Genomic DNA, 25773 nt, shown 5'->3' on the forward strand with positions numbered 1-25773 from the left:
TTCCCCCTTTGAAATGATGTGCCAGCTTGGTTGGGGCTTTTCATTTTGTGTAAAATTCACATGTCCGTTTTCAGCTCACCAGTTCTCAGTATGGCCTCAGTGTGGCCCTCCATCACTCTCTGTTTGACAGAGCACAGGTGTGGAGGACAGACAGTGGCTCTGCTGCTCACTTGCTATGTGACCTTAAGCCAGTGTGCGTAATTTTCACCTAAGCGATATTGTGAAGGTTAAATGAGATAATATTGTGAAACACTGATTTCAGGGCCTGGCATATGGTAGAGAGAGACAAACAGCAATGAAGAGAGAGATTCCTGAAAACAGTTTTCCCCATAATAACTATTTCAAACATTAGCTCTTCTCAAGATCCCTAACTAAACTTTCAATTTAAGCTTATTATCTTAAAAGTAAATTGAAACTAACAAATATGATTTCTATTAGCTTCTTGATCCCGTCCCTCCTCCAACCTTTCTATCATCACATACATTTTCAGTTTGATTTAAACCTTCTATGGGTCCACTGGGCCACTTAGTCCATCTTTTTTTAGATCAGTAATTCTCAGTGTGGTGTCTGGATCAGCAACATCATTACCTGGGATCTTGTTAGGAATGCAAATTCTTGCCCCACCTAGGATCTAGTAAAACCCAGCAATCTGTATTTTTAACAAGCCCTCCTGCACACTAAAGTTTGAGAACCAGTGCTTTAGAGTATCCACAATAATACCATGAGATTTTTATGAGGTAAATATGATAGATCACAACTTTCAAATACTAAGTTGTAATGAACTGTTTAGATTCTAAACAAGAATACACTTACAAATTTACAACAACCCTGGCCAGGTGGCTCAGCTGATTGGAGCGTCATCCCATACACCAAAAGGTTGAGGGTTGGATTCCCTGTCAGGGCACATACCCAAGTTGCAGGTTTCATCCCTGGTCGGGCACATACGGGAGGCAACTGATCGATGTGTCTCACATCAATATTTCTCTCTCCTCCCCCCCACCTTCTTCTCTCTCAAAAAATCAATAAAAATATATCCTGGAGTGAAGATTAAAAATACATATAAATAAAAATTTTTTAGGTATTTACAACAAAACTGGCTTGCAATCTAACTATTTAATAAGCAAATCACAAAATTGTAAGGAACTGATGACAATGGAAAGAGAAACTAAAAGAAAAGTCCTAAGCTCTCCCTGTGGCCCTGCCAATGCCTACGGGACTTAGAGGTGGACAAATTTAGGTAGACTGATTAACAGGTTTCAGCAGTGGGGAAAAGTAAGTACAGGATGAGGAGGCCCAGCTAAACAAGGGGCAGTGTGGAAAACAGCCCTGGAGGTTCTGTCAGCTGTCAGTATGACGAGTCCACAGCCTGGCAGAACTGGGCAAAAGCTGGCACCAGCTCCCAGCTTGCCTGCAAGGATAAATTAGATCACATCTGAAGCTCCACATTCAGTCACTACATTTTAAGAGAGACATTAATAAAACCTGCTCATTTCCAATAAAAGTAATGGAATGAACAGGATTTAGAATTTAACATATTGGGGGGTGTTTGTTCAGAAAAGGAAGACTGGGAAAATCTGATAGCTACTTTATAACTGAAGGGGTGTCATGTGGAATAGAAATTAGGCTTATCCCTTATTGCTTCTGAGAACAGAAGCAGGACTACTAGTAAGAAGTTAATGGGGAGCATATTTTATCTCAATATGAGAAAATTTTCTAACAATTAGAGCTATTCAATAAATTGAGTTGCCTTACTTGTAAGACTGTAGGACTTTGCTCACTGAAAGCATTCAAGTGAGGATAGATGACTACTTGTCATGAATTTAGTGGAGAGGATTATTAAGCTGGGAAGTTAGCATACGTTACATCTGTTTCTTTCCAATTTTAAAAGTCTATGAATATATGTTACCTATTAGAGTCTAAGATATAAAAGTAGATTTTACTTCTAAATCACCTTAAAATAGTACCTTCAGTTTTCTTTTAAAATTATTTAAATTCATAATTTTCCCCATTGTACTCCTCTTTGTACTCAATAAATATATGGCACCTTATTAAATTCAACAAAGATATTTTGAACGTCAAAAGAAAAACAATTCTTCCCAAGAGAATCTTATGAAGAGTTCTAGCAAATGGAATATTCCATGCAATATAATAGATAGCAGATGGGAGAAAAGGGAAAAAAAGAACAATTTCTTTATGGTTACCCAAGGAGTAGGAGAATATATGTGTCAGGAAGGTGGTTGATTGCTTGATTTTGCATAACCTAATTGAGATTATTATTATTTTTAAATGCGGGTTTGTTGTGCTAATTAACTATAAACATATGGTATGTAAAATGCATGCTGCTAGGGTAAATTAATGTACCTCTAACATACATCCATATTTCATAGCTTCATCCACACAAATAAACCTCCTATGGAAGCGCTGTAAAGCAAACACAATTTTGCAAATTGCATATCACTAGTGGCAGAGCTGATACACCATTTTCCCATCATTATCCCTGACATTTCACTCACAATGATGATGAGAGGCACTTTCAAATAGAAAATTTCTCCCATGGAACTGATTAATGTGATGAAGTACTGTATAGAAATGAGGGAAAGCACAAAATCTCTGCACTTCCTAACTTTTAATTTTATCTCTACACAAATTTCTTCTGTAATGTGAGACTGAAACTAGTTATAGGGAAACCAAGACATTCAAGTCCAACAACATTCATCTTGCACCTACTATGCTCCACGCATCATGCTGGGAAACAAAGATGAAATGAAACAGAGTACTTATATGTTCATAACTCCCTAAGGACTATGTTCTGTTTGATTCAGGAAAATTGAAAGGATCCCAAGTGAACTAACTCTTCAGCTCTATCAATCAACTTCTATCACAGCTATAGGTCTTTTACTCATATTCTCCATATCCCAAGTAACCTCATTTAAAATCACTATATAAAGCATGGGGCAAAAATAGGTTTATAATCGCCTGTATGGAAAATAATGCAATCTTATATAATAAAAGGCTAATAAGCAAATCAACCAACCAGCAGAACGGCTGGTCGCTATGATGTGCACTGACCACCAGGGGGCAGATGCTCAATGCAGGAGCTGCCCCCTGGTGGTCAGTACGCTCCCACAGGGGGAGCACCACTCGGCCAAAAGCCGGGCTCATGGCTGGTGAGCGCAGCGGCGGTGGCAGGAGCCTCTCCTGCCTCCATGGCAGTGCTAAGGACCCCCTCGGACTGTGTGAAGGCGCAGGCCAGACTGTGAGAGGGAGCAGGCAGGGCTGAGGGACCCACCCCCACTGCACGAATGTCATGCACCAGGCCTCTAGTAATTAATAAATAATAATACAAGAATAAACTTTCGCATACTCACAACTGTAAACCTACTTCTGCTCACCCTGTATATATATTATCCCCTCGCCACTCCAAACCCATTACATGTTTTATCGTATACCAAGTCTTAAGAATTTCAGTTGCCATCTTTTTACAATCAGACCTCAGAAATTCCTATCAAAATATCTTCATTTCTAAACATGAAACTAGACTTAAAAACACAGTTTTCTATACGGGATGATTTTTTAAAAGACAGCATGAAACAAAAAAAGCAAAGAGCTCTACTTTTATCAATCCAGACAAATATCTCAGATTAGGTAGAAATAAGAGACCATATAGCATGTCCAGGTGGAAGGTAAGTGAGAGGACCTAGTTCAGATATGGTAAATACAAGCCCTGAATGCCATCAATGCTTGACCCTGACCCTGACCCTGGGACCAGACGTCACTCATCAGCCACACTGCTCTCTGCCACTGAGCCTGGTATTCTCAACAAATTCTCCAGAAAGTCACTACTAATTAATTTATCAGGATTAGCACTAAAAGTGAAACTTATCTGCCCGCCCCTTTCTGGTTCAATCATCTTATTTTATTTCATAGCTAAGGAAACAGAGACCTGGAACGATAAAGTGACTTCTCCCAAGACTAAACAGCCTCTAAAAGGCAGCGCTAGAAATCAAACTTATGACTAAATCAGAATTTCTTTTCATTATCACATCCTTCCTCTCTAATCTACCCTTAATAAAGCACTCCGTTTCCTAGGTCTTTGATAACTATTTTATTCTGCACTCATCAAGTGCTTTCTCATAGAAGAGTCTACGTAATTTATATTTTATGAAGATGCGCAGCATCTCCGCTTTCCTCTCACCTGAAAAGTATCTTAGAAAAAGATGTAGTGATTTGGGGTTTTTTACTGCATTGTGGTTTGAGGGCTTATAATCATCTCCGGCAACATCAGGAAGAAGACCTAATCAAGGTCTCTGGGAAAAGTCTGGGAAGGAGGAGAGGAGACTTCCAAATTTGTATTTGATAAAGGTGGCTAACACAAACGAAAAAGAATTACCACAAAATGAGGGTGAAGTAACAAAAGAAAGAAAAGAAAGTAAAAGGCCCAGAAAGGATGATGATGATGGTAAGTCCAGATACGTTTTCAAAAACAAAGGTAGAAAAATCATGAAAGGGGAGGTACAACAAAAATGGTTAAATCCACCAGGACAGAGACTTTCTTTTCTTTTTTAATCCTCACCCGAGGATATTTTTCCATTGATTTTTAGAGAGAGTGAAAGAGAGAGGGAAAGACAGAGAGAAATATCAATGTTAGAGAAACACATCGAATGGTCGCTAGGGAGGAGCCTGTAACCCAGGTATGTGCCCTTGACCAGAGTCAAACCTGGGACCCTTCAGTCTACAGGCCGACGCTCTATCCACTGAGCCAAACTGCCTAGGGCCAGGACAGAGATTTTCAAACACTGTGCCACAAGAATTTTTAAAGCATGCAATACCTGACTATTTAGTCCCGGGCACTGACCTCTTTTCCCTTAGATTGTCAACTTAAAAAGGGTTTTGTTGACAACTGCCAACACAACAATAGCTGCCTGGTGTGAATGAATAAAAATTAAACCTATATTTTTTTTGTCAGATTGGCAAAAAATGTGATGTATTTTTTGGTGTGCTGCAAAATTTTAGTAATTAGTTTATGTGTGCCATGAGGTGAAAAAGGTTGAAATCGCTGCACTAGGAGATATGGTGAAATCAGTTTCTCCAACTGAGCATGTCATGGGCAGTAGTCTTATTTTAGTAGACATTATAAAAAATATTTGTTTTGTTTTATAAATACTATTCTAAATTTTCTTTTAAAAAGTTGGCTTTCTCTTTATTGAAAAGACTGCTTTTCACCCTGTCCAATATACATGACCTAATTAGAACCTATTTCACTAATACAATGAATTACAAAATTATATCCAATAACCTTGGATCTGGAAACTATTTCTCAAAACTAAACTCCAATATTTCCAAAAGATCTTACCTAGTTACACAGGCTGTCTAAACGATAATGGGTTACTGTACATTAACTTTTCTCATCACTTTATTCTGGATCTGCCTTTTCCTCCCATCATTTCAAACTCTTGTCCACAATAGATGAATCAGTTTTCTGAGAAACCTGTATTTTGCAATTTTAATGTCTCAGAGACTGTACAAAAGAGAACCTGAAGAGAGTTTTACCCCCACCTTGTTGGGACTATCTGAATGATGACGATATAGTGCTGGCTACGACAATGACAGTGATGGTTCCGACAATGCTGATAGCAATAACCTTTACATTTACTCTGTTTTAGGGCCTAGGCTAAGCCTTTTTGATGTCTGATCTCATATAATTCATAAGACCTTATGAGACAGATAGAGTATTACTATCCTTATTTATCAGGTAAGATGAGCATCAGAGAGTTAGATAACATGAGCCTTGCTAGCGACTGGCAGAATCAGGATTAAAACTCAGTTCCTTTTCAAATCCAGAGTTCATGCTAACTTTTTAATTCATTTTTTATTCAGCATGTAGGGCACCTACTATGTGCCAAGCATTGTACTAGATAATGATTCACTGTGGAAGGCAGCAGGTGTTCCTAGAAACGGGAACTAGTTTAATTAGTTAACATTTTCAGGATATATCAGCTATCTCTGCATTGTAAATGTCAATATTAGAAGCATCCCTGACAAGAAACAGAAAACTGGGTGCCCTAAAAAGGAAAGAAAACCACCTCTGAGGAGAATTGTGATGTGGATTTTGTCTGTAGCAGAGCTCAAAAAGTCAAGGTTAAAATGGCTTGTGTTATACACTTTTGGAAAGGAACCAGTTAATATGGTCCAATAGTCATCAAAATGTCTATTAAATTTAATAATGTAATTTTTAGAATTCCATTTTACTTTTGGAATTCTAAGGAAGTTATGTAAAATATGGGAGAAAATTATATGAATAAAAGATGTCAATGGCAGGGTTATTTATAGCACCTTAAAAGTAGAAGCAACCTATAAGTCCAAAAAGAAGAGAATGATAACACAGCCTGTCAATGAAATAATTTCAAGTTATTAAAAGCATAAAAATTACATAGCTACATTTTAAAATGTACATTTATATAAGACAGTGAAGAAAACAAAATTCAAATTCATCTGTTATGATTACAAATATGTAAACTGCTTTTAAAAGAGACTGGAAGTGAATACTTCAAAATTATATTTGCTATTTGGGGTGAAATCACAGGTAGGATCTGTGTCCTCGTTTTTAGTAACACTACTCCTTTCAGAACTTCTACATAATTTTTATAATGGTATGTCTTCAAGACTAGAAAGATTAGAACCTACTGCTAGCTTGGAATAACTAGTGAAGACATTTACAATTATAGGAAGAAAAGCCTTAATTAGAGGATAATCAATTGCTCAGAAAACTCAAATAAAAAAATATTATAGCCTAGCCGGTATGGCTCAGTGGTTGAGCATTGACCCATGAACCAGAAGGTCACGGTTTGATTCCCGGTCAGGTCACATGCCTGGGTTGTGGGCTTAATCCCCAATAGGAGGCAGCCAATCAATGATTCTCTCTCATCATTGATGTTTCTCTCTCTCCCCCTCTCCTCTCTCTGAAATCAATAAAAATTAAATAAATTAAAAAAGAAAAAGATCATTACCAAAGAGGAAGCAGTGCCCACTGGGTGACCTCACATACTAGTGGTGACAATGGGTTCACTTCAGAACTCAGGGACATGAACACAGGAAAATGGACATTAAGGCAGAAGACCAGGTTGAGGGCAGGGTGGCGCTACCAAGGCCTCTGGCCTCTATTCTCACCTAAGGCAGGTTCCCAGGGCCTTGGGCAGAGATGTGAAGGAGGTCTAATCAATTCCTCCCTGAATCTGCACATTCACTCACAAACAGACCTCAGCATCTCTGCTCTCTGATGCCCCACGACCTCAGGCATACCTCTCCCCTTAGACATCCTGACAATCTTGCAGTTGCACAATGGAGTGTTCATGGCAGACTACAGACCAGAAGAAGCTACTTACTTCTCTATAACCTCTAACCAGAAAAAAGCCACTGCATTATGATGATCATGGGGTGCTATGAAATCTTCCGGTAATGATAAAAGATTGGGTTAGCTGGTTTAAAATCCAGGTGCACTTCAGAACCACCTGGGAAGCTTAGTAAAATGTTTTGTTTTGTTTTGTTTTGTTTTGTTTTGTTTTGTTTTGTTTTGTGGGGCTCCACCCTCTGATATTGCTTTAGCAGGTTTATTTTGCTACCTAAAAATCCATATTTTAAATAAGCACCCTAGGGTCAACAGACACTTAGATACCACTGGATTTGTATTTCACACAATTCATAGTATTTTTATTTACTAAAACCAATGGATAGTCTTATCAGGGTAATTATTTAAGCTGAAAATACACTCTCCAACCATGCCAGAAGACAGAATATTTACTATACCTGGTAGTCCAGCATGCGGAAGCTTGGAAAAAACTGACAAATTCGGGATTCAAAAAAATAGGGAAAAATCCAGAAAATAGGTAGTTCTTTGTGACTGTTATCTAATGGATCACAAAAAAAGGAGAAAGAAAATAAGAATTGATATTAAAGAAAAAATATAACAGCTATAATTGCAAAGCTTCTGGTATCAGAAGGAACTACAATCATTCAATACAGTTCAATAATACAAGAGGAAGGACTGTCTACCAGACCACCATGTACAGTCAGACCGCTCACAAGGCAATGGAAAAGTTCTCCTACATCTAAACACAGCTACACGTATGAAGCAATCCTAACAAGCATATCACAATAGTATATGTAAAGGTAGAGATGTTACAAAAAAAGTGGAATATAAAATTAATTTTTATGAAAGGTAGGACCACAGCTATTATATATAGGCTGAACACAATGCTAGGTACTTTCTATATATTGTCTCCGTATAATAACCTCTAGAGTTAGATATTAATAATCCCATTTTACAGAAGAAGAAAATAAAGCCACAAGATTTAAGTCATTGGTTCAAGTCCACGCAGCTGATAAGTGGCAGATTGGAATTCAAGCCCACAAAGCTCTTTATTGCTTCCCCAATAATACAGACTTTATACACGCTGATAAGTGACTTAGGAACTGAAAATAAATGGAATACTTAACACTATGAGTCATATTTTAGATTTCGTTTGCATTCTGTCCCCCAAAGCACACTATTTATGTAGCACAATTGACTGAGAAACTTGATCACAAACTCCTAACGCTCTTAAAATTTATCAACTTGTAAGCTGGAAACTAAAAAATTATTGTACAAACTAATTAGATCATTGTATGAAATACTTGGAAGTCCTAAGCCACCTGAAACTGAACAATAACCCTCAGCCATTCCTCCACCGCTAGGACCAGGTATCTGTGTCACGGATAACCACTGTCAGGCCCCTGGGTGTCTGACTTTCCCCCGCAAATCTAGGCATGACTTAGCATTTTGGGCCAGAGATCGGTGCCATCTCAGAGTCCTGGGTGAGACTTTAGGAGCAGGCAATGTAAGGTGCATGAGGGCAGAGCTATGTGGCTGACTTGGTCACTACTCTATTTCTAGCACCTGGTTCATGGCCCTTCAGTAAATACAGGGTGGGCAAAAGTAGTTGTGAGTACACAAACACAGTTTATTTTTGTAGTATTACTTATTTATTTTAGCATTATTTTCCATATAAACGACTATAAACCTACTTTTGCCCATACCTGTATTTACTGGGGAAAAAAACAATTTACTGCTATCCTTCATGTCCCTTTATGCCCATAAGAACAAAATTATCTACAAGCCATTTTAAAAACACATGATTAGGACAATACAAAGTGTATCATGATGATAAAATATGCCACATTATCAAATAAGCCTGCTTTTAAAAAAGACCAGAAACAAAGGCATATATATTTTAGTGCTCTGATTCACCAAGATCTGATTTGACAGAAAGTAAATACGCAGGTACATGTTTACTTTGAAGTAAGTAATAAATTACACACCTTGACTTTGACCTTTTTTCCACATAGCAATTAACTTCTTGAATGTAACAGCCAGAGGTTCAACCAAGCCACCAAAAGGAGGGTCTGTCACCATAATGACTCCTTCACCTTTATCTTCCTGTAAAAATGTTCTGCATACTTCAAGGGCAGCCTGGAAAAATACACATTCATTTCTAAATTAGGGAGGCACTTCGTCCTATTTGGAGGAGAATGCACTGGGCTCCGTCTCACTCTTGGTACTGAAATTTCACCCACCTGCCACCCCAGAGTCCCTCACTGACATCCTCAAGCCTCCCTCATTCAGCCCCTGTGAGATTTTATCTTTGGGTTTCTTGATAAGCAAGTTTTTAAAATTGCAAATTCAAATACCATCACTATCAGAGGACTACACATTTCAAATGGTTAAATTAAAAACCTAAATTTAGTAACCTAAAAGAGAGAAACTCATTACCCATGAAAAACTATCTAAAACTCTAAATTCAATAAACAGAAGCAGGGACTGTGCCAAACACTGGAAACACAAAGACAAGGCACATTTCTTTCCTATCTGGTCTGCCCGCCACCATGCGTTCAATTTAATAAGAGCTACAATTACCAGTGAAACACACAGGGTTTTGAGAACATGCACGGTAAGTAAATAAAGGAAGGGTCACAAACAACAACGGGAATCCAGGCCATGAGACCATGCTAGTAACACATTTTCCCAACAAACTGGTTCAAGTGTTTTTAGTAATTGCAAACTTAACATAACTGCTGTCTAAAATATTTATCTTTTTTGTTGTTGTTGTTTTGGGAGATGTTATAAGAGATACATCTATAATAATAACTCCAGTCAACTGACTTTGTAATAGTTTTCAAGTACGTACTCATCTATAAAAGCAAATCAACACTTAACAATATCCTGAGTGGCATATGATTTTAAAGTTGAGTGGTATGTTAAACTTTAATAAGCCTATTTGTACTTTAAAATATATATTGTTCTACTACTAAATCCCAACTGATGAGAGGAAAAAGCACCCTATCCTAATCCCTTTTCCCTAGGAGAGTCACTGTTAACCTCCAACTGACAGTCCTACAGCAAAGGATAGTGTGTCAAGAAGGTTAACCATTTTTCAAGCGCTGCCTGGTACTTTCTTAAACTGCCGACAAGAACAGGACCTAAAATATGGATGATGTTATTGGAAAATCTTCAAATTCCTTAGTTAAAAGCAGAAAAAAGAAAATAAACAAGTAAACTAGGCCTAACCTCTTAACCAAATTTAAAAAACATTAAGCATATCCTTCCAGGTAAGAATCTAGGCTGTAATGTCCTGTCAAGAGTTGCTGAGGTCCTAATGTTGACACCTATGGAAACTGATGCTCACTTATGCCACCAATGTTGACAGTAACCTAACACTTTTCTCCATCTCAGTTATCACTAAAAACTCTCATTTATTTTTTTAAATATATTTTTATTACCCTAGCTGGTCTTGCTCAGTGAATAGAGCGTCAGCCTGGACACTGAAGGGTCCCGGGTTCGATTCCGGACAAGGGCACAAGCCCCGGTTATGGGCTCAATCCCCAGTAGGGGGCATGCAGGAGGCAGCCAATCAATGATTCTCTCTCATCATTGATGTTTCTATCTCTTTCTCCCTCTCCCTTCCTCTCTAAAATCAATAAAAATATATATAAAAAATAAAATAAATAAATATTTGAAAAAAGTGAATTTTTTAATTGATTTCAGAGAGGAAGGGAGAGGGAGAGAGATAAATAGCTGAAAAATAGATATCCCAATGCCCAACTGATCCTGAAGGAAGGTGTGCGTCACTGGCTATCCTTACTAAATCAGGAGACTCATTTTCAATCCCAACCAATAATTCAGAATCTGTTTTCATTTTCTAAATGCTTGGTTTTTTTAGTCTTGCTTGGTTTTCATTCTATCATTAGCTATATCTTAAAGCACAATAAATACTTTAGCATGGTTCACTATCTGTAAAAAGTGACACACACTCACACACACAGATACGCTTCAAGAGATCTTGATAATTCCAATCAAAACCTTCTGGCAGGTGTGACTACTGGTTGGTTGTGATTTTTATTTTGTAATAAGACTGACAAAGAGCTCAAACTAGGGGTGGAAGTATCAGCTCTGCTGTGTTGTTTATTCACAGTGACGTTATTAACATCATATTGAAAGAAGCTTCCTTTTAGCCACTACTTTTTTATTAAGACTATTTTTTTAGAGTAGTTTTAGGTTCACAGCAAAATTGAGAAGATACAGAAATATCCCAAATGCCCCTGGCCCCACATGCAAAGCCTCCCCATTAACACTGCCCACCAAAGGGGTACATTTGTTAGAAGTGATGAACCTATGTTGACACATCTTTATCAGACATTAGTTTTAAAGGAGTAATCTAATAAAACCATAAATCCCCTTAACTGGGACAAGAAATTTACCAGGGAGGCAGACACCAAACAACTAACTACACAACTATCTATAATAACAAAAGCGTAATATGCTAATTAGACCGGACATCCTTCCGGACATCCTTCCTTCTGGACAAAGCCGCAGTAGGCGGGGGCCCAGGGGCAGCGGGGCCAAGGCCCTTGCACGAATTTCGTGCATCAAGCCTCTAGTTTAATTATAGTATCGTAACTCCACGAAGGAGAACTTGACCTTGTCTGGGGCTCAGGGGCGGCTGGAGAAAGTGACTTGGAACAGAGCTCTGAAGAATGAGGTAAAGTTAATGAGACAAACAGAGAGGAGAAGGCAGAGGGCATGGCATGGGCAAAAGGCCCTGTGGTGGAAAGGCCAGTTCCAGATGAAAGTTCGAGATGAACACAAAGAGCCAAGCAGGAGCAGGGAGAGGAGGGGCTGAAGCGTGGCAGGGCTCAGACCACACAAAGCCATGTGGGCCTTGGTAAGAAAGTGGATCTTTACCCAAAAAGTGAAAAGTCATGAAAGAGAAATAATTTGATCACTTCTAGATGCTCAATATCTTCTCAGTTGATGAATAAAATATCTCTATGAGTAAATGGTGGAACAGCCACAATTTGATCTTAAGGGACTTTAGAAAAATAACAAAGGAGATACTCTTGAATTTATTCTTCACAAGAGAAGAAAGAGATAATGTTTATAATTCTTACCTCGCCATCAAAGAAGTGATGGTTAAACATGTTATAATGGCAAAAGCTATCTTCCATATAAAACTGCGAATACCTGTAAAATAATTTGCTTATTACTGGAGTTACTTGTCCAGTCATAGTTATACAATAAATAAATATAAACTAAATTTTAAAACTGTGAAATCACACCTTTAATAAAATCAATTTCATCATGCTTCAAGTGTTCTGAAATAAAGAATGCTTTCCCAGCCCTAGCCGGTTTGGCTCAGTGGATAGAGCATTGGCCTGCGTACCGAAGGGTCCCAGGTTCAATTCTGGTCAAGGGCACATACCTTGGTTGCAGGATCCTCCCTGGCCCAGCCCCGGTCCTGGCTCATGCAGAAGGCAATCAATCTATGTGTTTCTCTCACATTGATATTTCTGTCTTTCCCTCTCCCCATCTCTTTAAAAATCAATGGAAAAATATCCTCAGGTGAGGACTAAAAAATTTTTAAAAACTTAAAAATTAAAAAAAATAAAATTAGTGGGTTTTGTGGGTTTTTTTAAGTATATTTTTTATTGATTTCAGAGAGGAAAGGAGAGAGAGATAGAAACATCAATGATGAGAGAGAATCATTGATCGGCTGCCTTCTGCACGCCCCCTACTGGGGACCAAGACAGCAATCCGGTATGTGCCCTTGACCGGAATTGAACCTGGTACCCTATCCACTGAGCCAAACTGGCTAGAAGAAAATTCGTATTTAAGTGGGGAAAAAAAAAAAAAGAATACTTTCTCCAAATCTTAGTTGATAACAGTGGATGATGAACAAAAAACATAAATTATGTTCCCAAGTTTAATATATCAGTGCTAAAACTATGGAACACTCATAGTTAATAACTAAGGAAAATACTGAATCAACATTTCTGCTCAACAGCTATTACTATATTTTCTTCTGTAATTCACACAAAAAAGTATTTAATGCAAAGTTTTTCTTGTCTGTTGCAGATTAGCTTTATAAAATACTAGAGGCCCAGTGCTGCTGTAGAGGCAGGAGAGGCTCCCGCCACTGCTGCTGTGCTCGCCAGCCGTGAGCCCAGCTCAGGGCTTCTGGTTGAGCAGCGCTCTCCCTGTGGGAGCACACTGATGATGAGTGGGCAGCTCCTGGGATGAGCGTCTGCCCTCTGGTGGTCAGTGCGCATCATAGCGACCAGTTGTTCGGCCGTTCAGTAGATTTGCATATTAGCCTTTTATTATATAGGACTAGAGGCCCAGTGCACGAAATTCATGCACAGCGGGGGGGGGGGGAGGGTCCCCTCAGCCCAGCCTGCACCCTCTCCAATCCAGGACCCCTCGGGGGATGTCTGACTGCTCGTTTAGGCCCGATCTTGGGGATCGGGATTGGGCCTAAACTGGCAGTCGGACATCCCTCTCACAATCCAGGACCACTGGCTCCTAACTGCTCACCTGCCTGCCTGCCTGATCGCCCCTAACTTCCCCCCCTGCTGGCCTGGTCACCCCCAACTTCCCCCCTTGCTGGCCTAGATACCCCCAACTGCCCCCCCCCGCCAGCCTGGTCACCCCTAACTTCCCCTCCCCCATAGCCTGGTTGCCCCTAACTGCCCCCCCCCCGCCAGCCTGGTTGCCCCTTACTGCCCCCCATGCTGGCCTGGTCGCTCCCAACTGCCCCCCCCCCCGCCATCCTGGTCACCCCTAACTGCTCCCCGCCAGCCTGACTGTCCCTTACTGCCCCCCCTGCAGGCCTGGTCGCCCCACGCAGCCTGCTGCTCGGTCGTTTGGTCGCCCCTCACTAACCCCCCTGGCCGGCCTGGTCTCCCCATGCAGCCTGCTGCTCAGTTGTTTGGTCACCCCTCACTAATCCCCCTGCCGGCCTAGTAGCCCCATGCAGCCTGTTCCATCGTCCGTTCGGTTGCAATGGTTGCTTAGGCTTTTATATATATAGGTGCTTTTCAATATATTAAAAAAAGTATGTGCATTTCATATTTACTGAATTAGTGCTGGGAAAGAGGGATATTTATTTGTTGGATGAATCACTTTAGTTTTCTAACATACTACTTTATTTAAAATTTATTTTTATTTTTTTAATTAAAAATGTTTTTGCAATTACAGTTGACATACAATATTATATTAGTTTCAGGTGTAACACACTAATTTAAAATACCATCAGCAATGAATGAGAGTACCAACTTTGGTTATTAACTTTATAAATTTTTGCTAATTTAGTAGACAAAATTCAAACTAACATAATGGTTTAAATTTGCATTTATTTGGTTTCTTATAAGACTGAGGTTTCCTCATTCCTTAAGTGTATTTGTACTGCCTGTCTCTGTTTTTCTCCATTTATGTGTATGGATCTTAATGTCTTTCATGCTGATTTCTGAGTTTTTCATATATTATAGAAACCTCATTTTTATCTCAATAGGATCTTGAACTTTGACAATTTTGTTATAAACAATTCACATATGAATCACATCATCCTGCTACGGAATGCATAGTGGAAAGAATGAAAAACATCAGGGACACATCCTTACTTCTACGACTTCTTTAGCCAGATCACGACAGCAGAACAACTTTGTCTACTCTATTCTACTCTTATTCTCAGTTACCCATTACTGTGTACAACTGATTCACCGTCCAGGGTATTATAATGGGCAACCCTGCTTATCCTCTTCTTCGTATACTGTGGTTAAAAGCAGACTTTATAGTCAGATGATCTGGTTTCAAACCCTATTAGCAGTGTAACCTTAATAAGTATTTCACCTATCAGAGCCCCAGTTTCTTCATCTACAAAATGAGAAACAGAGTAGTTTCCACATCATAGGCCTTGGTAAGAATAAATGAGATAATGTATGTAAAGTGCTTAACACAGTGCCTGCTAAATAGCATATTCTGAAATGTCAGGTCTCATTATTTTAATAAACACCAGCTAATATGCTTTCATGTCCCTGATATTAGGGAATTATGTTTATGTCCAAACAAAATCTCCCCTCCTGTAACCTAATCCATTTCTTCTTCTTCTGTGGCGATGGAGAACAGCCGTTCACCATTCTCATTATGTTATCCCTTAATATTATTTAAGATACTATTAGTACATCTGCATTGAAGAAATAAACAAAAGGTTTGGGTGACTGAAAAATATTTAAATTATATACTGTAACTTACTGAACATTCCAAACACTATGGGGAAATGTCAATTACCACTAATAAACAAATGTCTTCCTATTTAACTAAATTCCAAATAGCTAACAATATATATATATATCAGTTATTTAATTAATATATATTTGTCAATACTAGATCTGTGAGTCAACTATCTTTTGAGAGTTTTCTTCTCTCTTGCATTGCTTTGTGTAAGCAAAAAAAAAAAAAAAATACAATCCCTTTAAAAATATATTTCTACTGACTCTCCATTTTTTTATTGCTTCACAATGACACAACAGTCACTTTTTTCATTAAAAAAGAAAAATTTATTTACATAAAATTCAACACAGCACAGTTGTCCAAAACTTCCTAGGCAGCACTCAGCAGGGCCAGAGAGAGAAAAAAAAGCCTAGATTTCAGCTCTAAGTTTCACCGAATACAAACAAGGGAGCATAATTATTCATATTTTAAATTATGAACAATCACTCAACATTACCCTCTTAAAATGAAATTGGCCACAAAGCATTATTCTCTCCACTGAATAAAGCAAACAAAACCAATCAGAAAGCATGCACTTGAAAACTGCTCAAAAGGACATTCATTTAATTTGGCCATTCATTCTCTTTAAATGAGTCAGTTACCAAGTGTGAAACATACTCTACACACAGGAAATGTAATCAAGAGCTGAATAACATCAGTTCATGAAATGAACCCAAGAAATCCATTTTTTTATATAACTTTATTTGGATGATAGTTTGCCAAATAGAGTTTCACATCTTTCACGCTAAAATTAGAGCATATAGAAATCCATCTTAGCAAATGTGAACTTCATATCTTAGACCCCTGAAAAGGATATTTACAGCACATCTACATAGAATGCTGGAGTTGAGGCAGCTTTCTGCAGCCTTGGACAGACCTTCTGTAGGGCAACAACAAACCAAAGTCAAAGTGCCAACTGCCACTCCACTCCCACAGGGAGTTTTTCCTGATTTAACTGTGAGAAACCTAAACCAACCCATGCACTCCATACTGTAACTACAGGCAACAGACTGAATTCGTTCTGGCTACTCCTGTGTTTCAATAGACCAGCTCTCTCTTAACACCCAATGTTGACCTTTTGAAGAATTGACTCAGTAACACAGTACGGGATCAAAGAAACTAAGCTAGGATAACATCTTAGCACAACACCTTGGGCTTTTGTTTGCAACACACACACACAGAGGTTTATAGACATGAAAAAAAAGTATCAGTGTATTCCATAAGTTATAAAATAACTTTATCCACATCCCCTATGCCCTACTCTAACCAAGAGATTTCAACTTCACGCTCAAGAAAGGTAAAATTGTAAGATATGGCATTTAAGGCAAAAGAGTTAAGGGGCCATTTAAATCTTTCAAATTAAAAGTAAATCAGGTAAGGTGAAAAGAGTTCTGGAGAATGGTTGCACAATGATGTAAATGTACTTCACTTACTTAACACTACTGAACTGTTGTATATTTAAAATGGTTAACATGACAAATTTTATGCTATGTATAGTATGTCACAATTTTTTATCTTTTTTTTTTTTTTTTATCCTCAGCCAAGGATATTTTTCCACTGATTTTTAGAGAGAGTGGAAGAAAGAGAGAGAGACAGAGAGAAACACCGATGTGAGATAAACACACAGATTGATTGCCTCCAGCAAACACCCGGACCAGGGCCCAGTCTGGGGAGGAGCCTGCAACCTTGACCAGAATTGAACCCGGGACCCTTTCGTCCACAGTCCAACACTCTATCCACTGAGCCAAACTGGCTAGGGCCACAATTTTTTTAAAAAAAAAAAGTAAATCAGGGCAATAGCAATGAAAAATACAAAATGAAATTAATAAAACAATTTTTAATAACAACAAAAAGAACAAAATATTTAGGAGTAAATTTAACAGAGGAAGTGCAAGACCTATTTGCTGAAAACTAAAAAATATCATTTAAAGAAATTAAAGGAGACCTAAATAAATAGAAAGCCTCTCATGTTTATGAACTGGAAGACAATTAAGATGGTAATAGTCTCCAAATTGATCTACAAATTTAATGCAATCTCTATTAAAAAATCACAGCTAATTTTTTTGTAGAAATTTATAAGCTGATCCTAAAATTCATATAAAATGCAAGGAACCCAAAAATAGCAAAAACAATCTTGAAACAGAATAAAGTTAGAAGACTCACACTTCCTAATTTCAAAGCTTACTACAAAACAACAATAATCAAGATTGTGTGGGACTAGCATAAGGATAGACACAGATTAGTGGACCAGAATTTAGAGTCCAAAAATAAACCCATGCATTTATGGTCATTTGGTTTTCAATAAGGTACCAAGATAATTCAAGGGGAGAAGAAGTAATCATTTTAACAAATGGTGCCAAGGCAACTATGCAAAAAAAATGAGGTTGGATCCCTACCTCACTCCATATAGAAGATTTAACTCAAAATAAATCTAAATATAAGAACTAAAATAAAAAGCTCTAAGAAGAAAACAGGTATAAATATTCATGACCTTGTATTAGTTAATAGTTTCTTAGATATGATACCTAAAACACAAGCAATCAAAGAAAAAAGAGAATAACTGGACTTCATCAAAAGTAAAAAGACAGGGTGGGGGGTAGGCAATGGGGGGATAAGGACATATATGTAATACCTTAATCGATTAAAAAAAAAAGTAGAAAGACAACCCACAGAATGGGAGAAATTATTTGCAAATCATAAATCTGATAAGGGTCTAGTATCCAGAATATATTAAGAACTTTTTCAACAATAAAAAGACAACCAATTAAAAATGGGCAAAGGATTCAACAGACATTTCTCCAAACAGGTAAACAACTAGTCCATAAGCACATGAAAAGATGCTTACCATCACTAACCATCAATAAAATGTAGTTACCTGTGTTTTGGCAGTTTGGCAGTTCCTCAATAAGTTAAATACAGAGTTATCATATGACCTAGCAATCCTACTCCTAGGTAGATATGGCCTCAACTGTGTCCCCCCAAATACCTATGTTAAAGTCCTAACCCCCAGTACTTCAATTTGTAACTGTATTTAGAGGCAGGCCCTTTAAAGAAATGATAAAGTTAAAATGAGATCCTTAGGGTGGACCCCAATGAATATGACTGGTGTCCTTACTAGAAGAAGAAATATGCACACACAGGGAAAAGACCATTGTGAGGACAGTGAGAAGGCGGCCATCTGCAAGATAAGAGAGGCCTCAGAAGAAACCAAACCCACTGACACTTCATCTTGGACTTCCAGCCTCTAAAACTATGAGAAAATAAGTTTCTGTTGTTTAAGCCACCCAATCTACTGTATTCTGTAATGGCATCCCTAGTAAATTAATACAATACCCAAGAGACATGAAGATATATTCACACAAGAAACTGTCCACAAGTGTTCATAGCAGCATTATTCATAATAGCTGAAAAGTGAAAGCAACCCAAATGTCCATCAGCTGATGAATGGATAAACAAAATTTGGTATGTCTATATAATACAGTATTATTCAGCCATAAAGAGGAATGAAGTACTGATCATACTACAACATGGAGGAACCCTGAAAACAGTATGCTAAGTGAAAGAAGCCAGACACTAGAGGTCACATATTATATGATTCCATGTATATGAAATGTGGAGAAGAGACAGAAAGTAGATTAGTGATGGCCAAGGGTTAGGGAAGGGGGAAATGAAGAGAGATTGCTTATAGGAAGAGTGTTTGTTTCAAAGGTGATGGAAATATTCTGGAATTAGACAATGATGATGATTGTACAACCTTGTGAATAATACTAAAAATGTATGTGAAATATATCTCAATTTTTTAAAAATATGCCTAAAATACAGCAAGTGGAATAAAAAAGATTTTTAAGTTATGATTTTATGTTTTAAAAATCTTAAATGCAGCCCGGCCAGTGTGGCTTAGTGTTTGAGCATCAACCCATGAACCAAGAAGTCCCCAGTAGATTCCTAGTCAGGGCACATGCCTAGGTTGCAGGCACGATCCCCAGTCTCAAATCCATTTGCCCCAACCTATCAGCAGCCATTTGACTCTGAAGCTCTCTGTTTGCTAATCCTCGGCCTTGGGGTCTGTCTATTCCCCAGGTAGCATGCCCTTCATTTAGGCTACGTCCAGTGAAAGACAACAACATGCACATCATCTGGTAAAAATATTAAATAAATGCCTTATCGCACTTAAAACAGCATAATGAAACGAAGTCCTGGAGGAAGCTCAGAATTATCTTTGAAAACAAGTATATGAGAAGAAATTTCACTCAGTAGGAATTCATCACTAAATTATAAGCCAAAGACAACGAGGCACATTCATGACAAAATTTAGGAAGCACATTAGCAAAAAGAGAAATTCACTTTATCAGAAGGAAAGGGGAGTGGGGGGAGGCAGGAGAGGGTAAAGTGAGGAAAAGAAAAAAAAGGAGAAATTCACAGCCTCTGTTTGAAATATGGAGGATTACATATGGAGTTTATATGACTGAAAAAGTGCCTTATCACCAATTACTACTTCTAAATGTTAACTAGGATTAGAACAGGTAATAAACAATTAAAAAGAGGAAAAACAATTAAAAGCAGGAGACAATGAATGGGAATAAATATTATACTTTGTAAACCTACCGAAAATCAATATCCAATAAAAGGCTTTTAATGTTAGGCTTCTTGTCACCTGATGCTTTCAACCTGATCAGCTCATGCAACCTAAAGCAATTAGTGAAAGCAAATTTAATATAAAGTTACAAAGGCCATAGATAATAAACAAATAAACAAAAAAAATCAATGTTCTCCTGATATTTCTAATAGTTCACTGAAGAGAATTTGGCAGCTGTAATCAAAGTTTCAGTTTATAAACACAATTTAAGAGCCAATCAGAAAGAATCTCCTATCATATATCAGAAATCTATAAAGATTTCTCCCAAATGGATTACAGACTGCAAACTCCTTTAGAGGGACCATTCTATATACTTCTTTGTATACTCAAAGCTTCATGCCCTATCCTGGAACTTGAGAATTTTTTTCTTACAGCTTAAACAGTGGTGCCAGGAAAAGTTTTTTAAAAACCACATAACCTACCTCGGTGTTCCAACACACAGCACTCTTCTGAACCCAAGGGTAGAAAGTAGGTCTATCAAGAACTGACAGCTCCTATCAGCAAACAAATACTGCGCATTTGTCTTCTTGTTTTCCAACGGAGAAAGGAGCTGACTGGGCCTTTTTAACTGGGTGACAGAAATATCACCCATGACCTGGTGCTCACGATGCTTCTCCCAGTCATCTGGCAGGAGCAACTGCTGACATCTTTGACAAAACTTTCTCTGAGACAACGGCAACTCAATGAACTTCAAATACCTTCAAGACACAACACAACACAAGGAATGTATTGTAAGTTTGTTGTTTTAAGGACAGTTTATTTTTGCTATTTTTAGTATGCAAAAAGTATTATTTCCTAAAGACTATTGCATAAAGAAGCAAAGGTAAGAAAAATCTGGGGAATGTTGGCTAGAATTTATGTCTGGCTGCATGCCTACAAAGTGGAAGAGAATCAGCAATTTCTTAAGAATTGAGATGCTCCAATTCGGTCACTGAATGAAGATCAATATCCATTTAAAATGTGAACATAATATACTACTCAAACAACTTAGTAGTAATGGAGACTACTATCATGTTTAAATTTATTGACGAATCCATGTGCTCTAACTTTGAAATGTTAAATAGTCTGGCTCAGTATGACAGTCATTTTAAAATGAGAAATTAAGATCATTCTTCAAGTTCTTATGGCATATTTAGCAAGAAGAATTGCCTCCTTAAAGAAAAAATGTTCCTACAAAGTTCCTCTGTTCTTAGCAATACTGATGGAGGCAGTTCTGGGAAACTCATCCCCAAAACAGCAAGCTGATATTCGAAGCCTTAAAAAATATATATTAGAAGCCCATTTGAAAGATAGAATCCAATCTTTTAAATCATTCTTATATCTGATTTCAAAGTCACCACCCTGGTCTTTTTTTCTTTTCTTTTGATTTGGGATGAATAAAGAGAGAAAAAATACTGCTGAGTATGTATATGCTATAGCAGCTATGAATTCAGAGTAAGAAAACAAAAGAAAAATAAATAAGCTTATCGAGGCTCATAGAGGGTCAGAAATGTCCAAATCTAAGCATGTCAAATAGTGCACTAAAGGATTCTTCTAGTTTGAGAGGAGTCATACGGTTTCAATTGAACTAAACTCTGGAATTGCACTGGAAAAACTGAACTTAATGTAAAATCAAAGTGGGTTTAAAACTTTTTATTTCATCGAAACCGGTTTTACTCAGTGGATAGAGCGTCGGCCTGCGGACTGAAAGGTCCCAGGTTCGATTCCGGTCAAGGGCATGTACCTTGGTTGCGGGCACATCCCCAGCGGGGGAGTGCAGGAGGCAGCTGATCGATGTTTCTCTCTCATCGATGTTTCTAACTCTCTATCCCTCTCCCTTCCTCTCTGTAAAAAATCAATAAAATATATATTTTTTAAAAAAACTTTTTATTTCTAAGCACAGTTTCACTTCAAAGCACCCAAGGCAGTGACAAATAGATATTCTGAATGGCTACAGCAAGAAATAAGCTTATCATGCCAGTAATTTAAATGTTTCTATTTCTATGATAACTGTTCCTGTGACAGCTTTATCCATGACTAGAAAGAAAAAGGACAACCATATTAGAAGAAACTTCTATAGTAATTCAAAGAAAGAATGTCAGTAGAGAACAGGGCCCCTAAGACATGAAGTGCCAGTGCAAAGAACCAGTTCACTGCAGCCACAGAAGCACTGAATTCACTATGTTACCTTTCATTATTAAATGTGTGTCAAAGTCACCCACATCCAGCCATGATACAGTAATAGAAATCGGGTTTACTATCCTGACCTTCAAAAAATGTTTTAAACAGACAAAATACATGAAACCACAGTTTCAATATATTGGACAACTGGCAGCCCAGTGAATAACAGAAGGAAACAAATAAGTGGTACAACTCCCCAGCTTACAGTAGTCTCCCAGCCTCCATGGGGGATGCGTTCCAAGACTCTCCCCAGTGGATGCATCAAACCCTATATAAACTATGTTTTTTCCTAAATACACATACCTATGATAAAGTTTAACTTCCAAATTAGGCACAGTAAGAGAGTAGCAACTATAACAGAACAATTATAATATACTGTAATAAACGTCATATAAATGTCTCTTTCTCTCCTGTAATTTTCGTATTTTCAAATTCTATTCTTGAATCTAGACTTGTTAAATTATCTAGAATCCCCCATCAATGTTAAATAGAAATGGTAAAAGTTGACATCCTTGCTATGTCCCAATCTTAGGAGGAATGCATTCAATCTTTTGTCAGTATGGTATTAGTTATAGGTTTTTCTTATATGCCCTTTATCAGGTTATGAAAATTCCCATCTATTCCTATTTTTCTGAGAATCTTTATCTTGAATGAATGTTTGATTCTGGACTTGGAAGAACTCAAGTTATATAGTACATAACCTAGGTCCTTACTGAAAAACCTGCTAGATAGCCTCGTGCCAGGCAGAAAGGGCACCTTCCAGACTGGAGCATTTGTACAGGCCCTCGAACAGATTTCTTGAAGATGAAACCAATAGATTACACCTCATGTGAAGGTTCTGAAAGGTTCAGACAACCAGCAGAGTCTGCAGCTAAATCAGCGATGAGCACATAAATAACTAACAGCAGCTACAACAAAAAATCCAAGACTGTTATTAACTCCAAGGAAAACAAAAAGCTATGTGGAAAAGAACTTATTATGATTTCATGGTTTACCTATGAGCAGCATTTATATGGTTATAATAATACAAACTAAATTTTGAATCTAACCAAATTCATGGTATAACCATATAAGACTAAGGTGTGAAAAGATATAGATTATAGTGGGGGGTTAGGGGGATGGGATTGGAGGGGAGAGGGCAGAGAGAGGAGGGAAAGATAAATCCTCATCTTCCACATGAAATAAACAGATAATTCCAAAAACTGATACATCAAGAAGTAAAAGACAAGCATGCTTTGTATTCTACAGATAGGAATGTGCCTTCTAAAAGAATTAGCCAGAAGAGCTGACTAGCTGCTTCTGGGGTGGGGCAAATGCATGGGTGGAGACAAGCATATTGCTCTTTGTACAACTTCACAGAACTATTTGATTCTATTGTCACAGATTTCTTTATTGAAATTTAATTCACAAACCACACTATCACCCTTTTAAAGTGTACAATTCAATGATTTTTAGAACATTCATGAAGTTGTGCAACCATCACAATTTCAGAACATTTTTATCACCTCAAAAAGAAACCTCGCACCTATCAGTAGTCACTCCACAATTCCTGCTACCCCTGGCCTCTAAAAACCACTAATGTACTCTCTATCGCTATAGACTTGTCCATTCTGTACATCGCATATAAATGGAATCATATAATAGCCACATATAAAATTTGATTTAAAATATTTTTATTAATAAAAGACATTTACTTAAAAAATAAAAACTGGCCCAACTGGTGTGGTTCAGTGGTTGAGCATCAACCCATGAACCAAGAGGTCACCAGTTTCAATTCCTGGTCAGGGCACATGCCCAGGTTGCAAGCTTGATCCCAAGGGATCCAGAGGGCCATGCAGGAGGCAGCTGATCAGATTCTCTCTCATCAGTGATGTTTCTATCTCTCTCTCCCTCTTCCTTCCTCTCTAAAATCAATAAAAAATATATTTAAAAAAAACACAGATAACATGATGAATTATTACAACTGACATAGCCAAGGATTGAACCTGCAACCCAGGTACATGCCCCCCCTTTTATTTTCCTTTGGTTGATGTGTTTTATTTAACCCAGTATATCCAAAATATTATCTCAACACATAATCAATATAAACATTATTAATGAGATTTATTATTTATTTTTTAATAATTGTTAGGCCAGTCTACAACATCCAGAGTAGCCACATTGCAAATGGCCAGTAGCTTCTGGCTACTGAACTGGATGGTGCAGGTCAAGGGCCTCATTTCACTTTTGTGTAAACACCAAGCCTCTTTGGAATTTTATGTACTTGAATTTTCCAGGAATGCTGCTACTGTGCAAACAGAGGATTGAGGTTTAACTGTACTTGGTTGTTTCCAGGTACATGCCCTTGAAGGGAATCGAACCCACGATCCTTCAGCACTGAGCCAAGCCAGCCAGTGCCCAATCTGTACTTCTTAATCCCTTCATCTTTTTCATCCAATGGCCCAACTCCCCTACCCTCTGGCAACCATCAGTCAGACACAAGGTTTATTAACAGCTTGGTAGCAAGAACATGAAACCATGAAGAGTTAAGTATCACTCAGCACTCTTTCCTTATTTATACTTACTACACATACCCCAGGGGGGGGAAGAAATTCATTCTGCCACAGGCTCAGCATGATTCACAAACTGCAGGCTAACATTTTGAAATGTCATTTTTATTGATCTCCATGTGATGTTCCATTTGCCTTTCCTGGAGTAGACAAATTATGTTTATGGCATTTCCCTAATAGCAGACCTCGAAAATCTGAGTTTAAATGAGCTTTGAAAAAAAAACATAACCAAATAAAATATCAACTAAATAAAACTATCTGAATGCACATAAATTAATACTGATTCTAGCATTAAAATATATCTTCCCCGAGACTTCATAGGTCACAATCAAGGTGCCAAGGTACTACATAATAGAATAGCACATTTCAGCGAGTAAGAGGCAGCTAAAACCTATAAGGAAAGTCAAATCTCAGGCACAAAATGTAAATCTGTCAACCAAGCTCATGAAATACAAAGGACGGTTCAGAGTGAGATTAGGAAAATGAATATCAAGTCCTATTCTGTAGAACCTAGGAGTCTGTGTAGCACCGCCAGTTCCGTAATCAAAATCAAGTAACAAGGTCAATTTATCTTGCTAGCTACCATCACTTCTTGCTAGCAATTCCAAAAATAAATCAGTCATGGAAAGCTATTGTTACTCTACAATAACAGATAAAAAGTTTGCTTTACAGAATAGGTATAATGTTTAAATGCATTTTACTACTTCCAAATACAGTAGTTAATCAGATAACATAAACGAGTTGCATAAAGTTAAATTAGAAAGCAATTACAATCTCAAGTAATGGTACAA

General features: G+C 37.8%; 1 protein-coding gene across 1 annotated transcript in view; it reads right to left on the reverse strand.

Annotated features, from left to right (window-relative positions):
• ZCCHC4 (zinc finger CCHC-type containing 4) overlaps nt 1-25773 on the reverse strand; it is a 42157-nt gene that overhangs the window by 12062 nt on the left and 4322 nt on the right. Inside the window, 5 exon segments of the mRNA XM_079771865.1 lie at nt 7804-7904; nt 9355-9505; nt 12481-12553; nt 20243-20323; nt 20696-20971. Coding sequence (XP_079627991.1) covers nt 7804-7904; nt 9355-9505; nt 12481-12553; nt 20243-20323; nt 20696-20971 — 682 coding nt within the window.

Source organism: Cnephaeus nilssonii (genome assembly GCF_951640355.1).
Source record: "Cnephaeus nilssonii genome assembly, chromosome: 1".
In the NCBI taxonomy this organism is placed as follows: Eukaryota; Metazoa; Chordata; class Mammalia; order Chiroptera; family Vespertilionidae; genus Cnephaeus; species Cnephaeus nilssonii.